At 32.5% G+C, this 18,517-nt stretch overlaps 1 protein-coding gene across 1 annotated transcript; it reads left to right on the top strand.

Moving 5' to 3' along the window:
- The first annotated feature begins 206 nt into the window (after window positions 1–206).
- LOC124361920 (glycerol-3-phosphate phosphatase-like) lies at window positions 207–18,244 on the top strand. The gene is made up of 7 exons (XM_046815984.1): window positions 207–283; window positions 7,067–7,178; window positions 10,020–10,180; window positions 13,347–13,484; window positions 14,622–14,829; window positions 15,719–15,860; window positions 17,723–18,244. Exons 2-7 carry the CDS (start codon window positions 7,091–7,093, stop codon window positions 17,916–17,918), a joined length of 933 nt encoding a protein of 310 aa, XP_046671940.1. The 5' UTR covers window positions 207–283; window positions 7,067–7,090; the 3' UTR covers window positions 17,919–18,244.
- Window positions 18,245–18,517: the final 273 nt, after the last annotated feature.

Below are 18,517 nucleotides of genomic sequence, written 5' to 3'. Positions count from 1 at the left end.
GGGCAGCTGGATTTTTCCACATAGCTGGAGTGGAAATTTTCAGAACATCGGTAAAGCTACAACAAATATTTGAGAAGAAGTCAAAATGTAAACAAAATACTGCCGCGGGCGATTTTTTTCCGATCTTCGTAATCGTTCGGGAACGTTCGGCTATCTCCGGCTTCTCTATATCCACAGAGACAATCGTACAAAACTAGTCGCAGTCCAGTCAGTTATCTATTGACCTACTCAACCTCTGGAGTATTCGGACAGTCCTAATCTATCGACGGTTTAAAGTTATCAGGTAATCTATTCTGAGATGATATTGATGTATAATACTTTCAGTTATCATAGGTTGTGTTGTCTTTTGCTTGATTAGCACAATAAACTCCCAGTTCCAAGGTGTTTTACTTTTTCGTTTCTAGCTTTTTCGTATTTTTGCGTTTTAGTCAAAATATTATGTTTTTGTTTTTGGCTAAGAGTATATATGATTAATTTTAATGTATCTAATTATTATGAACCTTCATTATTATTTAAGTTTGGTTTGCATAGTAAGAACATAGTTGGGTGTCCAACTATTTATTAATAATAGTCATTATTAATTTTATTTTACATATTGAAAAATACTCAGTCCTAGTCGTTTACGACTAATTTTAAGGTTATGATTTATAGCCATTGATACCGAACGAAAATTAATGTCAATGTTGTTACGAAAACAATAAATTTGAAGCAATATTGAAGAATTTTTGTAAAGATAATATATTTGTGTTGACGAATTTTAAATTGGCGCCTTGCTGTTTGTGTTGATAACAAAGACCTTCCGTTTCCGGTGTGCTAAGGAGGGAATAATAAAGCGAGAGTACGTGATATACATTTTAGACATTTAATTTCAACATTAGCTCTCTGTTGTATAATTTTGTTTTTTACTATGTGTTTACAATATGCTATTCAGTTTTTTGTGGAATGAATTTACGTTACAGAGAATGACCGGTTTTGAAGATAGATATCAGCAAGTGTTGAGAATACATACCGTAACCTAATGTCGTATGTTTACTTTCCAAATATACAGTGGGAGAGAATGCAGTTTAAAGGTTAATTTTGCATGCAAGCCGCACATCCAAATATACTTATTTTGCTAGAATATTATTATTGATATTATTGAGTAGCATCAAGTGAATTAATAATGCAGATTAATGTAATGAAAGTAACTAAAACCCTTTTTAAATCTTTTTATTTGACATACACGTGTTTCGGTTTTTAACCATTATGTAGTGTAATGTACATTGGTGAGAGGTTACACGTGTACGTCAAATAAAAAGATTTAAAAAGGGGTTTTAGTTACTTTCATTACATTAATAAATATAGATAACCCAATAAGTGGAGTTAATAACATAATAATGCATAATTTAAGTGCATCTCGTGAAATATGTGTTTATGAATCGTATATTGCATATATATATAACTGTATGTTACCTAAACAATAGACTAATATCTCCAAAATTCGGCACACGTGAACGATTTTCAATATTTACCATATACAAAACAAACTGACCCAACTCCGTGGTTCCATGAACAGCTGAATTTAATCACCATACAACTATGAATCATCACACACTAAAAACCACGATTTTGTTGAATCAACTAACTCGTATCGGATTCTGATTGCATTTAAACATCTGTTTCACAATGAAATTTTTTTTTGTTGCGTCCAATATGTTTACGATTTTCGATTGCATTTAGACACCATTCAACTATGAATTAAAATTTGCGTCCAACGCGTATTTTACAAACTAGGAACATGATTTTGTTGTATCAACTTACTCGTGTCTGATTTGATTGCATAAAACACCATACAACTATGAATTAAAATTTGCGTCCAACGCGTATTTTACAAACTAGGAACATGATTTTGTTGTATCAACTTACTCGTGTCTGATTCTGATTGCATAAAACACCATTCAACTATGAATTAAAATTTGCGTCCAACGCGTATTTTACAAACTAGGAACATGATTTTGATGTATCAACTTTTACTCGTGTCTGATTCTGATTGCATAAAACACCATTCAACTATGAATTAAAATTTGCGTCCAACGCGTATTTTTACAAACTAGGAACATGAATTTTGTTGTATCAACTTACTCGTGTCTGATTCTGATTGCATTTAAACACCATTCAACTATGAATTAAAATTTGCGTCCAACGCGTATTTTACAAACTAGGAACATGATTTTGTTGTATCAACTTTACTCGTGTCTGATTCTGATTGCATTTAAACACCATTCAACTGTGAATTAAAATTTGCGTCCAACGCGTATTTTACAAACTAGGAACATGATTTTGTTGTATCAACTTACTCGTGTCTGATTCTGATTGCATAAAACACCATTCAACTATGAATTAAAATTTGCGTCCAACGCGTATTTTACAAACTAGGAACATGATTTTGTTGTATCAACTTACTCGTGTCTGATTCTGATTGCATAAAACACCATTCAACTGTGAATTAAAATTTGCGTCCAACGCGTATTTTACAAACTAGGAAAACATGATTTTGTTGTATCAACTTACTCGTGTCTGATTCTGATTGCATAAAACACCATTCAACTGTGAATTAAAATTTGCGTCCAACGCGTATTTTACAAACTAGGAACATGATTTTGTTGTATCAACTTACTCGTGTCTGATTCTGATTGCATAAAACACCATTCAACTATGAATTAAAATTTGCGTCCAACGCGTATTTTACAAACTAGGAACATGATTTTGTTGTATCAACTTACTCGTGTCTGATTCTGATTGCATAAAACACCATTCAACTATGAATTAAATTTGCGTCCAAAACCATACAACTATTAGGAAAATTTGTGTGTATTTTACAAACTAGGAACATGATTTTGTTGTATCAACTTACTCGTGTCTGATTCTGATTGCATAAAACACCATTCAACTATGAATTAAAATTTGCGTCCAACGCGTATTTTACAAACTAGGAACATGATTTTGTTGTATCAACTTACTCGTGTCTGATTCTGATTGCATAAAACACCATTCAAAACTATGAATTAAAATTTGCGTCCAACGTATTTTACAAACTAGGAAACATGATTTTGTTGTATCAACTTACTCGTGTCTGATTCTGATTGCATAAAACACCATTCAACTGGTGAATTGAAAATTTGCGTCCAACGCGTATTTTACAAACTAGGAACATGATTTGTTGTATCAACTTACTCGTGTCTGATTCTGATTGCATAAAACACCATTCAACTATTGAATTAAAAATTTGCGTCCAACGCGTATTTTACAAAATAGGAACATGATTTTGTTGTATCAACTTACTCGTGTCTGATTCTGATTGCATAAAACACCATTCAACTATGAATTAAAATTTGCGTCCAACGCGTATTTTACAAACTAGGAACATGATTTTGTTTGTATCAACTTACTCGTGTCTGAATTCTGATTGCATAAAACACCATTCAACTATGAATTAAAATTTGCGTCCAACGCGTATTTTACAAACTAGGAACATGATTTTGTTGTATCAAACTTACTCGTGTCTGATTCTGATTGCATAAAACACCATTCAACTATGAATTAAAATTTGCGTCCAACGCGTATTTTTACAAACTAGGAACATGATTTTGTTGTATCAACTTACTCGTGTCTGATTCTGATTGCATAAAACACCATTCAACTATGAATTAAAATTTGCGTCCAACGCGTATTTTACAAACTAGGAACATGATTTTGTTGTATCAACTTACTCGTGTCTGATTCTGATTGCATAAAACACGTTCAACTATGAATTAAAATTTGCGTCCAACGCGTATTTTACAAACTAGGAACATGATTTTGTTGTATCAACTTACTCGTGTTTGATTCTGATTGCATAAAAACACCATTCAACTATGAATTAAAATTTGCGTCCAAACGCGTATTTTACAAACTAGGAACATGATTTTGTTTGTATCAACTTACTCGTGTCTGATTCTGATTGCATAAAAACACCATTCAACTATGAATTAAAATTTGCGTCCAACGCGTATTTTACAAAACTAGGAACATGATTTTGTTGTATCAACTTACTCGTGTCTGATTCTGATTGCATAAAACACCATTCAACTATGAATTGTAAATTATGTCCTAACACGTGTTTCACAAATTGCGTCCAAAAATTATCAACTATTAGTGAAAATTTGTGTCCAACACGCGTTTCACAAACTAAGAACATGATTTTGTTGAACAACTTACTCGTGTTTTATTGCATTTAAACACTATACAACTATGATTTAAAAATTTGTGTCCAAAACGAACTGAAATATTTGATTTTGTTGAAATCAAAATTGCTCGTGTCCGATTTCTGTTGAAATTCTGTGTTCGTTATAATTTTCAAAATAGTTCCTTAATTACAAAATATAAATTCAAATTTAGTTCTTCATTAAACCTGTATGGTTAGTGTATAATGTTTCGAAAGAGTTTTACTATTTTTATATTTGATTTACGTATATACTTGTAGGTACATGAATATATATACCAAAAATTGTGTTTCTAAGGGTACATGTTCGAATCGAGTCTAAACGAATAGAAATATAACCTCCCACAGTCGACCACGGTTGAGGTTATGGGAGGAGGTTACTACATTCAAAATCTAGATTTGTACAGTGTTTACGAACTCCTGGGCAATATTTTGGGGGCTTTTACATCAGGTTAAGGCTAACAAAATGTGCAATATCAGAAAACACGGGGATCAGTAGTACTTAGTTTAACGTTTGTCTGTATGTATGTGTTTTTTCGATTTTATTTTTTATTTCAGAAACTATAAAAGTTTACAAATTTAATTTGGAAAAATTATAATTATTGCAGTCTTGGTTGAAATATTTAAAGGTTAATAACTGTACGTTTACAATAATAAGATTGTAAAAAAACTTGAAAAATAAGTTGCTGACAACAATGTTGAAACATAGACCTTAATAAACGGCTAGTAAATAATGTAGATGTAATCTTTTAACTGTTGTACGGCATCATTTTCGTAGTTTCGCAAAGTAAACAATAGAGTAAACATCTTAATTTATTGTATGGCAACTATGTCCAAAACATTATACCTCACCGTTACCACATTGCCATAAAGCTTTCAGTTCATCGAAAAAACTAATTAGTTACAGTTGCTAGGCGGTATGCGTTGTTGGAGTAGCGTTAAAATGTTTAACATTTTACACAAAATCAAAACAGAATATTTACTTAAAATATTTTCATACAGATGTTTCGTGTCATTTTTAACCATTAAATGGTAGGCTATACATTTCTCAAAATTGCCAAAGAACATTAAAACTCGTCCAACAATCTAAACATGACTTTGTCAGTAAAAATAGTGGTTTATAACATCCTTACATGTATTTTAAAAACTGTTCGAAAATAAAATTATTTGTTTAGGATATTTTACATTAAATATAAATGAAAATTTTAAATGCATAAATCTTGTATCCAGTTTACCTTTCTCTCATAATTTAAATGATTAAACTAGTTATACGTAATTTGTGAAAAGCATTTTTTATTTTGTACGGATCTAACATGCTACACGTATAAGTAAATTTTAGTGGTGTATTTGCGAAATCTCATGCCTTTTAGATAAAATAAGTATCCTGCATTTACCTGAATTTATTTGGTCAAAATGGGTTCGTTTGTTTGGTATTGCCCATGCTATATAAACACGTGCGTTCGCACTCATGCATACTGGCGAACGTTAAAAAGGTACTTTTTACTTGAAGGTCAAAAAAGTACGTCTAATGAAGTCCAAAATTTAATTTTTTTTTTTTAAATCACAGTATTACAAAACCCTTCTCATAAAATTAATAAATAATAGGATAAAAAGCTAAGATATTCACATGTTTTGTAATACAGCTAAATTAATTACTTAAAACAAGATCTCTGTCTTGTATCGCCCTAAAAATATATTTCATAATTAGCTGAGCGTTAGCGAAGCCTATCACTCGTGAGGCGGGAAAATTTAATTTCTGTCTGTCTGTCCACACGATATCTCGAACATTGTGCACGAAGCCTTATTTATATATGAGGAACACTAAGTTCGATGATGGTGCATGTCACTCCATCGGATTTGGTTGAGCGTCAGCGAACATTTTCACATTTGGTCTTATGGGTAACCATGATGGCAACGATAAAATATCAGAATAAATCAGTTTGTACAAAAACCCAACCACCCCAAGAGATTGAAACATGTGACATATTCGTACATCTAGCCAAACTATTCCAACATGTAAAAACATAATTTTGTAGTAACTGTGTGTAAACATTTATTACTTAAACATTGATATGAAACCAAATTTAATGAACAAAGATCTGGATTTATTATGTGACAAGATATATCGAGAAAGATTTCATATGTAGACTTAAATGAATGGAACTTAAATTGTACAAGAATGGCTTCCATGATGCGTAATTTTCGTGTCAACCTCTTTTTTGTATGAATGTCTATCTATCCCAGGACATCGAGAATCAAATAGCTCAAATCTAAATTTGAAATTTTGCCTACAACCTCAGCGAAGCCTGTAACGTGGTGTGGGTTATTTATACCTTATTTATATCATATTATGACCGTGCGTGTATAGGTTATGTATAAACACAAAGAACGTTGTAGGGCGACAGCGATTTTGTGGCTAGTGCCTTTGGCGGGAACGTTGTTCTTTTTTCAATACAATCTTTATGACCACAATAACACTTAAGACTAGTATTTCGCCTTTAAAACAAAAAAAGTTATTCATTCATACATTCACAGCAACACTAAAATTACATTGTCGGCAAATATCAATTATGTCAATATTTAACATGAAGTGCAGGTTATAATGAAAAACCAAAACCAGCCAATCCGCAGACGGCTCACCTTTATCGCTCAGAGAAGACGTTATCAAGCTAGCATTGATCCCAGATTGTTCAATGCCATTCCTAGTTTTAAAATAATGCCTCGGGATGGCGGACTGATTACATATCATACTGTTTACATTAAAATCTCAAGTAATACATCTAAAGATTCATAATTAAGTCTAATAGACATGTCATTGTGTTTCAGAAAAAGCGTCTTCACAAGCAAAAAATGGCGTTAAAAGCTTTATCAAGTTTATCATCAGATGAATATGAGAACTTCCTGAATTCTTTCGACACTGTATTGACAGACTGTGATGGTAAGTTATAATATTATAGCTAAGTTGTTCAGTGGACGTTAACGTGCATATCAATGTCCAACCTTTGATGTAGCTATCTAATGCAAAATTCAGTTCTTTCTTCGGTTTCAGATATAATGCTCGCTAGTTAAATTATATTAGTCTATGTTCTAATAACACTTTTGTGTGATGTAACAACGTAAGTTGTATGGAATTGATGCATCTTATTTTTTGCGACATATTTCTTTTTCTTTGTTCACACTATCTGAATTTAAAAAAATCATTAACTCAATGCAGCGTTTAATAAAGATACTGGTGAACGACATCTCCTTAAATAATATCCTTGATCTAAGGATAATATACCTCCCTGCATGGTATTAGCTACTTTTAATTGCATTGGCAACATCAAATTACTAACTGAAAATAGCTAAGTTGTACCTCTCCACCAGCTCAGCTACTTTGAAAACATCGAACACATCCTTGATAACCATCAACAGTTTTCGCAATAAGAACGTTTATAATTAACATAATGTTTGTATAAAGCGTGCAGGTTTAATGAATGGGCCTTACCTAAGGCTACGGCAAGGGCGATAACCTTTGAAAATTCTGTTAGTGCTGTTGTTTGTCTATGAAATAACTTATAATGATGTTTATCTATTTAGAACTGCAACTGATGTCTCTGAAATGATTATGTAATTTCTGTTTACCTTTTCTACCTTATCGTGATTTCATAGACATACGTCACTTCTGCTGTAAGTTAGACTGGACATAAAAACATGGTTCGCAAAATTATAAATCTTCAAATATAAAAAAAAGAGTGTTTGATCATTCAAAATGTGTAAGCTATTTCGTCTGCATTAACAAAGTAATTTAAATTCATTATAACTTACAGGAGTGTTGTAACATCAAGAATGAATCCAAGATGTTTGACCATCCTTTTGAAAAAACAGCCGAAGCGAAATGAGATCTCAATTCATGTGTGATATAGCTGTATAAAAACAAATTCTCTCTCTCATCTCCCTCCCTCTTTTAGTTTTGACTTTTATAAAATGCAATAAAATATTTATTCCTAAATATGATCATGAAATGTATTAAATTAGGAATATTGCTATCGAGTGCATTTAACGATCTTTTTTTAAACAAAACTTATAATAATCTCCAATATTTAAGAAGGAAAAATACGATCCAAATATCTTTTGTTGAAAGATAAATCCAAAAAGAATTCCTACTATAAAATGTTAAGGTTTTTGTATGGATATTCAAAAATGTATTTGTGTTTTAAACTAATATGATGCCACTTCTGTTGAGAAAATCGTTTTTATATACTTTATATAAAAAGTGTTCAAATATACTCAAATTAACTATTTTTTTAGATTATACTTTTTATACAGTACAAAGGTTTCAATAACCAAATTTTCCAAAGAGGAATAAAATTTGAGTTAATTCAACGTTTTTCGGTTCACAGAGGATTAAAAAAATAATGCTATGTTAACTACCCGTTGCATTTGTATTAATCCAGTGTTACCATGTTTTAAATGCTAATTCTGAATTTCGAGTCGGTTTTGAAATAAGAAATAGATTGGGTTGTTTGTATGAGCAAAAGAAAGGTGAACAGGTCAAATTCGTAATATTTTGGTTACAACTCGGTTTCTACTGGTACTAGATTATTGGTTTTAGATTTACATTAGAGGTTCCCAAGGGATTAGTGCTAAAAATATGGCATGTAAATATGAATAGTCAATATATTATATAAAAAGCGACTATTTTTTTATCGCAGCACATCAAAATAGCAGTCATACAATTTAGCACACGTAAATGATTCGTTTTTTGCAAATTTTCCAACCTCAAGCACTGGAGTCAATTTCCTGACAGGCTCGTTTCCCAATTTAATGCCAAATACTAGTTTACATTGTAAAATGCTTGTGACGCTAAAAAGCGGTTTTGGGCTTTGTGGCATTTTTATCCAGCCTGGCAACTCGATGAAATGCATGATATGACGGCAAGTGTGCATATATCACCGTTATATGTTCGGTAATTTACCCTGTCTCTATTCTCATACGAAGGTGTATTTCGACCACTAATCACAACTAGACGTACATTACCGAGATGTTTTCAAAATGTAGAGATCCGGCAATGTCAACAACTGTAATGTTTTTAAAGTTGCTCTGCAAGACTAAAATTTAAATGAGTAATTATGCGAATTTTTTAATGAGAATAAAGATTACCTTATGGACGAAACACATTAAGATCCCTTTCCCTTCTTAACATCCAAGAAATTTCAATTTCCATATATTGCATTATATTGCTGTTGAAGCTAAATCGGTAGGGTAATAGGCTAGTAGACATTGCGATATAGGAAGATTATCATTCAAGGCCATGTGAAATCTGTAAGCTACCCATTGGAAAGTGGTATTCTATTTTGAACTAAACAAATAACTTAAATCGTATTTTGCTACTTTTCATAGTAGTCACCTTTTTTAACAAAATAGGTCTAATTGTTTGCTTGAGAGAACAAAAACTTTTTAAACTTATTGCAAGAATGTAGCCAGGAAGGAAATTGGGGGGGGGGTCCATGTAACTGATATTTTCCCGTAGTAGATAGAGGGCAAGAACCCATTTTGTTCCTTAAAACGTTCTTGACCATTTGTTGAGGACGATCTTTAAGCTGTATATGCCAGTAATACTGAATTATTTAAATAATAATAAACTTTTACTAAAAAAAGTAATTGAAAAAATTGAAAATTTGGGAGGGGGTCCGGGCACTCTCGTTGACTACGTCCTTGGGTTATTGGTCCTTGGTATTTTCTGCTTCCTTATAATTCGTATGAGCTCCATAAAATGTATATGTCTTGTTTGTTCTAGGTGTACTCTGGGTTGAGGACGAACTCCTACAAGGTTCCCCGGAAGTAATTAACGAGTTTAAAAGAATGGGTAAAAAAGTGTTTTTCGTAACAAACAACAGTACGAAAACAAGAAGTGAATTTCTCGATAAATTCAGATCTCTTGGCTTCAACGCAAAAAAGGTGAGTTATTAATATACTGTTGTAAGAGTGGTATCACCCAAAACTCCTCTGTGTGCTGAAGAATGGTCAATATTAATTATTTCCTTTAGTATCACATTTCATGCCTGTATTATAATAATCGCAAATAGAGATTTTAAAATAGGTGTTCTCTTGTTTAGCGCTTCATATGTTTCTTGTTTGTTCTCTCTTCATTGTTTAATTTTTAAATAACATGAGATATATGTATTTATGACACTTGAGTCAAATCAGCGTTTGAGTATTGCCTAATTAAACGTAGGCGGTATACGTCCAGAGTTTGAGTATTGTCTAATTAAACGTAAGCGATGTACGCCGAGCGTTTGAGTATTGCCTAATTAAACGTAGGCGGTATACGTCCAGAGTTTGAGTATTGTCTAATTAAACGTAAACGATGTATGCCGAGCGTTTGAGTATTGCCTAATTAAACGTAGGCGGTATACGTCCAGAGTTTGAGTATTGTCTAATTAAGCGTAGGCCGTGTACGTCCAGCGTTTGAGTATTAAACCTATTATTATTAAATTAAACGTAGGCAGTATACGGACGAACCTGCCCCTTAATAATAAATATTTAATTTAATTAATTGATAGTTACCGAAACGTGCATTGTAAATTGAATTATGTTTACAAATGATATCGCGTTGAAAAATATGAAAAAATCAGGGTTGAATTTGATAATAGTCCGAGATTACCGAACGAGATTTCTAACACAATCAAGTTTGTTAAAACAAACCCATTTATGATTTAACAGTCCTTATAGACTTCAAAACAAATTTTGCCTAAGTGAACGGATTTGTAAATACACATAGGATTTTTGAAGGTTCAGTTATTGGGCAGTTGAGGAAAGGGTGTAGAGCACTTCACGTTTGCTAGTAAGGGAGGGGTAGTGATGGAATTTCCCCAGGACTCTGCAGGTGGCCGGGTCCTTGACCTACCCGAGTGGAAACGACCAACGAGACGCGCCGTCCTAAAAACTCGTCTACAAACGAGAGGGAGCTATCTTCTGTCACTTTCTCTGTATACCAGGACCTACGCGCCCGTCCTAACGCCACCCTTTTCCAAATGTAGTCTATTGTACTAAGGCAATCGTCTAAACTTCAGTTGATTTACAACCCGTCCTTGTGGTTTACATGAATATTTTATTACGTTCATTATTCAAAATGTATACATGATTTGCTTAGCGCAGTACGATGGCTGGCGTTACGCAATTTTATTGAAGCTAGCTCTCGTCCACAAATTGTTTATACTGGAAATATTGTTCTGAATGGCATTACTAAGGTGGGATAAGTGGGATAAATCCCCCAAAGCCATAAAAAGATAAAAAAAATATAAGTAACAGTAAAACAATTTGATTGTATACGTCAGTTAGGACTATAAATGTTTTACTTTGAATTAGGGTTACCTAATGTATTTAAATATATAAAATACAAAAATTCACGTTTTCAGAAAATATTGTTTATTTCCGAAAATATAATTACGTTTGTAAATGACGATTAAACTAGATTTATAAAAAACCATTGTAATAGTCAGTACTAAACTAAGCAAAGTACAATTAATATTTGTTGTAAGTACGATTATGGAAATAGCTTACATGGGCAGCAATAACTAACAACCTGACCATCGCATCAGAAACACAGTCGATGACTGAAAGGGCGAGTCCAGTAGGGATGTGAATGTGCGTGCGAGAGCACATGGGTCGGCGAACAGAGAATAGTTTGGAAATCAAGGAAGGGCATGGAACATTTTACTTGTTGGTAGGGGAGGGGTGGAATTTCCCCAGGACTTGGCAGGTCCTTGACCTATCAGCTATCTATTTCTAGTCAATATTAATCACCACTATGTTATGGGACCTTTTAATTCATACCGTTTGGTTTCGATCATTTGAACTTTTTTCCAAAATATGAATTTTTGAGTAGGGATATTTTGTAAAAAAATATATGTAATGTCATTAAAAAATCCTTACAAATTAAGAATTTGCAGGGGTTGTTACTTTATTTGTACTGTAAAGACAGAAAATACAAGATACTCCTTAAATCCCAAAATCAGTTTTGGTTGGTCCGAAATTTTTAAAAGATTTAATATTAATTGAAGAATTGTATTTAAATAATTTTATTTACCATGTGACACAGGATTATCTTTGACAATGCTGTGATTTCAATCTATCGTAATAATGCTGTAAGTTATGTATTTAATTTTCAACATTAAAAAACAGTTTTTAATTTCTAACCCACAAACAGGTCTACATATTGTTTATATGTAAAAAACACATACATTTCTTTTTTATCAGAATTTAAAATTAGGTATACTGAAACAATGTACCCTTCATTTATACGTTTTTACTTTATCAAAATAAAATGTAATATCTTGCGAGAATAAAATAGGTAGGCATTTAGCAACAACAGGCTATAAAAAATACTCTAAGCTTTAACATGTTTTTGTCAACTTTATTCTACATTGTTTTGTACTGGCATCAGATACTGGCAAGTGCTGTGTAGAAATTACATGAAATATACTAGCAGTAAATTGTTAATATATAATAAATGTTAAACATATTTTTATCATATAAAGTGAAATTAATTAATACTGAAAGTATCTACAAAATCCACAGTATGCATTCTTTATCTAGTAACTTATTGGTACTGTGTGTACTCACACTTAACATTCAGTTTTTGAGGCATGTGCGGTGTATACAAGTGTAAGGGGGGCTCTAGCCCCCCCCTCTGAAATATTGGAATAAAACGTTAAAACTGTACCCATTTTTTTTAAAGTTAGAACACACTTATGAGACCTGAAAGCTGAACAATTTCCACGGGGATTTCCCCAAGCCCCTATTTTTGGTGTTTTGGAGAGTATTCTGAACTTCCTAAACCACCCTGTGTCAGCCTCGCCCCCCTCAAAATAATTTTCTATATACACCACTGCTGTGATGGTAAAATGTGCGTTGATAGTCTTTAAGTGTAGATATGTACAAAAGTATATAAAATACAAATACCAATCATTTTTATTTACGATATTTATCCAGCTGATCCATTCAATTGCCTAACAGTCCAATCATAATTTATGATCTTATAAGTATAATTATGTAAAAACTGTTGTCCTTAGAGATGTGGACATTCTTTGTTTCAAGTGTTGTAATGTCCTTAATTTTACAGGAGGAAATAATCAGCACTGCATATTTAACAGCTGAGTACTTATCGTCCATGAACTTCAACAAAAAAGTCTACGTGGTTGGTTCCTCAGGAATGGCGAAGGAGTTGGATAATGTTGGCATCAGACACACTGGAGTAGGGGTGAGTGATGTTAGAGTATATGCTAATTTGACCTCTTTTCTTTTATTACGATTTCACTACGTTTTTCTAAAGAAGATCCCTGATGGAGCCGGATTCCAGAGACCTCTCTCACACGCTAAACATCTCACTTAAAACGTCTATCACATTAAAATATACACTTATATTACCTTGGAATCAATATTTTACTACTTGTGTGGTATTCGTCCATGTACTCAAACGAAAGAAAAATAGTTTTTGTGTTTATGTGGATTGCTATAACCAACAATATGGAGAAAAACACAGTTTTCTATTTAAAATTTAAGTTTTCTCCATTTTAACTTATCATTATTAAATAAATAATGGCAAACAATTCTTATACAGCATTGCTTGCAGGTCTCTTAAAGAACGATATACAAAAAAAATTGAGAGTTTGAAGTTAATTTACTAAGTTAATAATAATCAGGGATATTCTTTGGAAAAATAAACTATACGATAGTTGGCTAGTTTACATTACATTACTAAAATATTGTGTCTTGAATCTAAGGACAATACTACATTGAGTTTTAATAATGTTAGGGTTTTGCATTTAAAGTAGCTATAAATTAATATTTAATCTTGAATTAATAATACATTTTTATTGACATTCAATCGAGTTTTATTTTAGTTGACTCTTAACTGTAATAATACTGTAGCACATTAACCCAAAAACTGAAAATTTGAACGTTAATTTGTTTATCCAAGACCAATCCAATCTTTTTGAAAATAAATTTAAATTAATATACCTTTTACTGAGTCTATGAATTTCTTGTCCAAACAGGCTGATACACATTTTCTTTAACACAATAAGAGTTCACACTGCTTAAACAAGAACTTGAAATTTCGGCCTCGGCAAAGAAAGCCATCTTCTGTCAACAGAAGATTCTTCAGCTTAACATCTGAGGATCTGTACAACAAAGCTGAAATATTTCAAGAAGTTCATTGTGTAAGCAATGTCTCAACACATTGTGAACCGGAGGACTTTTACTATAAAATATTTGAGACTGAAAAATACGTAGAATTCTGGCTTAGTATTTAAGAACTGATATTAAATACATGGTGTAACACATCCATAAATGACCGTAAGACCAGGCCATGTAAAATTTTAATTGTTTGTCTCAGCCGGACGTCATGACCTCAAATCTGACAGAACTGGTGGACAACTTGAAACTGGACCCTGAGGTAGGAGCTGTGGCAGTGGGTCTCGACGTACACTTCAGTGTGCCCAAGATGATAAAAGCCGCCTCTTATTTGGAAAGGAAAGGAACGATTTTCCTCACAGCAAATACAGATGAGCGGTATCCCTTAGATGCCGATGCTGTCATGCCGGGTGAGTAAATGTTTACAATACTAAAGATTAATCATTGTTTACCTTCTATTACTACTTTCACTACAACCCACCATATCATATTATTAAATTTTGCCTTTGATTAAATTACTTGCTTTGTAAAAAAACTATTACCCCACCTTTAGTTTTGCTTAGAAACAGTTTTGAAATTTCTGCAGCTTAACCACAGAGATCCAATAGAAACTGTGTTACTTTTCGTAATTTATATCACAATCATAACTGTTAAAACATTCGTGCCAATCCTACAGTCGGAACCAAAAAAGGTGAAGCTAAAATGGTCTCCAGTAATTAAGATATTTTCAACATTACTTCCTTTTTCAATAATCTTGGTTATTCAAGGAGGCGAAATCAATTTTTGTTTGAACACGTTTTAACAAAATTTTGGTTACAGCACTTTAAAATACCTTTTCTTAAGATATGGAAAATAGAAAAATAGGCCCATAGAAAAACTATTAAAGATAAGGTTAAAAATTTTGTACTACATGTAAATAAAGGATGGCTGGAGGGATTGTCATGTTTTTTTATTTATAAAAAAACAATTAACATTTTATTAAAAATATGACAATCCCTGAAATAATAACTCATGTGGACACTGCAAAAAATTCACATTTTAATTTTTGGGAGTTACTAAAAAATTCCTAGATCTCTTTAAAACGCCTGCAGTTCTTAGTTGAGTGGAAAAATGTTTCTACTTTATCTGTCTTCAGGTATGACTTTAAATTTTAAAAACTACTGCACCAAAAACAATTGTGTCCTTTTAAGAAGTATTGAATTGAATTGTTGAAATATCTCATCTTAAAACAATCATAACATAATAATTGTGTGATGTAAGACTCTGTAATTATAGATAGATTTTATTTTATTCTTTCAGCCACTGGAGCATTTGTGGCAGCTATACAAACATGTGCAGAGAGAAAACCTATCATCGTCGGCAAACCTGGTGCTTACATTCGAAATTACCTCGTTAACAAGCACAAGATTGATCCAAGCAGAACTATCATGATTGGAGACAGGTATAGAAATTTTATATAATTAATCAATATATATATATATATATGAATATTAGTCTGTATGTCCTTTATAGACCCAGAAACTATATAACCAATCATTATGAAAATTTGTATGTATATGTATTTTTCCACGTAGAAGGTTTATATGCTATGCCCATTGATATAACTTACCAACAGGCGGCACTGCAAAATATAAAAGTTATCGAAGTGCCTGCATATTATAAACTGCAATCACGATACAGTTACGTATAATAAATAGCCAAACACTATTTGAAGGCGCTAAGTTTTGATGTATACTTGTCTTTAAAATAAATTTCTGGTTCAACTTAAAGCTTAAATGTTAGACCACTTTATAATAAAGTACATATACATGTGCAATGGCTATAAACATACACTTTGACAGATTTTCTTGATCGTGGCAAAAAAGTAAACTCTACATCGACATTGGAAATATAATTCACTTGAACCAGAAGTGCTCATACACAGGTAAAGCTTACGAAAAGCGTGCAAAGCCGCAGGAAACAACTAGTTGAATATGTCTAATCGCAATTACTTCATCTTCTTGTTAAGTGTAAAAGTGAGTGGACACTTAAAAAATGTGACTTAAAATGTCTCTATGTTGCACCACATTATTTATAAAACTTTTTAAATGATTCTTGGATTTTCTTTGTCTTACGATGACTAATTTTGTCTTTTATTATTGTCAAGGGAACTTGATTTGTGATTTATATTTATAAATTCCGTTTCTGCTGGATATGGTTTATCCTGATAGTGTAAATTTCAAAATTACTAATCATATTTTTGAGGTGTGGACGGACTTTTAACTACTGTATTGGAAGGATTGGATTATATTTCCTCTTTAATAGGTAAACAATTATTTTTAATTGTGCAATGTTATGTCTTTAGTCACAAAAAATATATATATATTGCATTTAGAATATTTTACAAATTATATTTATAAATAAGTACATATATTTCCCATAAATGAAATAATAATAATGTTTAAACACTTTTCCTTGCAAAATGTCTGTTTTTTCCTTTCTATTTAAAAAAAAGAGGCTAATTCTCTTTTAAGCCTTATCATGTCCTTCCTCATTGGCCTGTGTGAGAATCTTACCAAACAGAATAAAAGGTAAATTTGATACAGTACATGATTGATGGTACTGATAAAAAGTGCTACTATGGTCACAAACAGGATTTGAAGGCCCCTAACTCAGATCCAAATTCCAATGACAAACCGCTTTGCCATCGGCACTCCCAATGAATATTTGATCTTGAATATGTATTGCACTGAATTATTTTGAACAACCAAAAGTTTGTAAACGCTATCATTTTAAATTACACAATAATAACTTGAGTATGAAGTCACTTCTGGTTGGGCTATTATCTACCAGTAAAACCTATACTGGGTACAGCAAAAACTGATGCGTCACTTAAATCTGGGCAATCTTATGGATGTCCAGGAGCGGAACATCACTAACCCCTAATGTTGAGAGGGTGCAAGGATAATTTGACAGGTCTAGTCTACTGCAGGAGATGACTGTTGGAGTTGGTGGTGTTCGTTCCCTAAGTATCACAGGTTCTTGCTAGCCTCAACAAGGGTGTTCCACCCCCTGCCTGCTTTGACTGGAGAGGCTGGTTAAGAGCTGGTCTTCCTTTCTTCTGGGGGGACATGACTTAGAGATCGGTGCCCTAATTCTTCCTCATGGATCTCAATAGGAGGCGGCCCCTACCCCCTAACCTTACCCATCCTGAATATCCTGTCACTCCGGAAGCAGCGCTAAGGTTCTTATAGGACTAAGTGCAATTTATAAGCTTCTTGTCCTAAGAGAACAAAAAATTAAATTATGGAATTTAATTTTCAGGTGCAATTCAGATATTCTTCTTGGCAAGAGATGCGGATTCCAGACCCTGCTGGTCTTAAGTGGTGTGACGAGTCTAAAACAAGTCAAGGTTTGGAAGGATTCAAAGGACAAGGATAAGAATGAGCTTGTTCCCGATTACTACACAAACAAACTGGGTGACCTGCTGCCCTATGTTAAGAACACGTGGCATTACTGATGCTTTATCGTGGTGAAGTAACTTGCTTTAGCTCAGGTAAAACAATGTTCATGTTTGGCCACTCAATTTTAACATGTCTTGCCGTAAAGTTTATACTAAGTATTTAAATATAAGAATTATGTTCCTCTTAATAATTATTAAGTTAATGATATTAACATTTAGGATAATATTAATGATAGGGATAAGAAGACGAATTAATGGACAGATTTGAAATGAAACTACAATATATCTATAATAAGATTAGTTTTGATGACCATAAATTTGTTTATGAACACACAGATGTGAAATTTTGTAACACTTTTATTAATACCTAGGTACTTAACTTATTCATTTGCATGAGTAAAGCTGTATAAACAATTTTCAATACAAGTGGTTGATTGTATAAAATTTGTGTTTTTGCACACATCAGTAATTAAAAAATGTGGCGAGTGAATTTCACATAGTAAAACACTGTTTACAATCTAATGGTAACAAAGTATGTTACTAAAAATATGTAAAAACCTCTCGGATACATATTTTGGAGTAAAAATAAGTTTTTGTTTCTAAGAATATTGATCCATAGTTACCTCCTCCTGAATATTATGTTATGTTCATTTCAC

This window comes from Homalodisca vitripennis, chromosome 5, assembly GCF_021130785.1.
Source record: "Homalodisca vitripennis isolate AUS2020 chromosome 5, UT_GWSS_2.1, whole genome shotgun sequence".
In the NCBI taxonomy this organism is placed as follows: domain Eukaryota; kingdom Metazoa; phylum Arthropoda; class Insecta; order Hemiptera; family Cicadellidae; genus Homalodisca; species Homalodisca vitripennis.
Note: the sequence above shows the minus strand (reverse complement) of the source record. Positions and strands in the feature narration are given on the sequence as shown.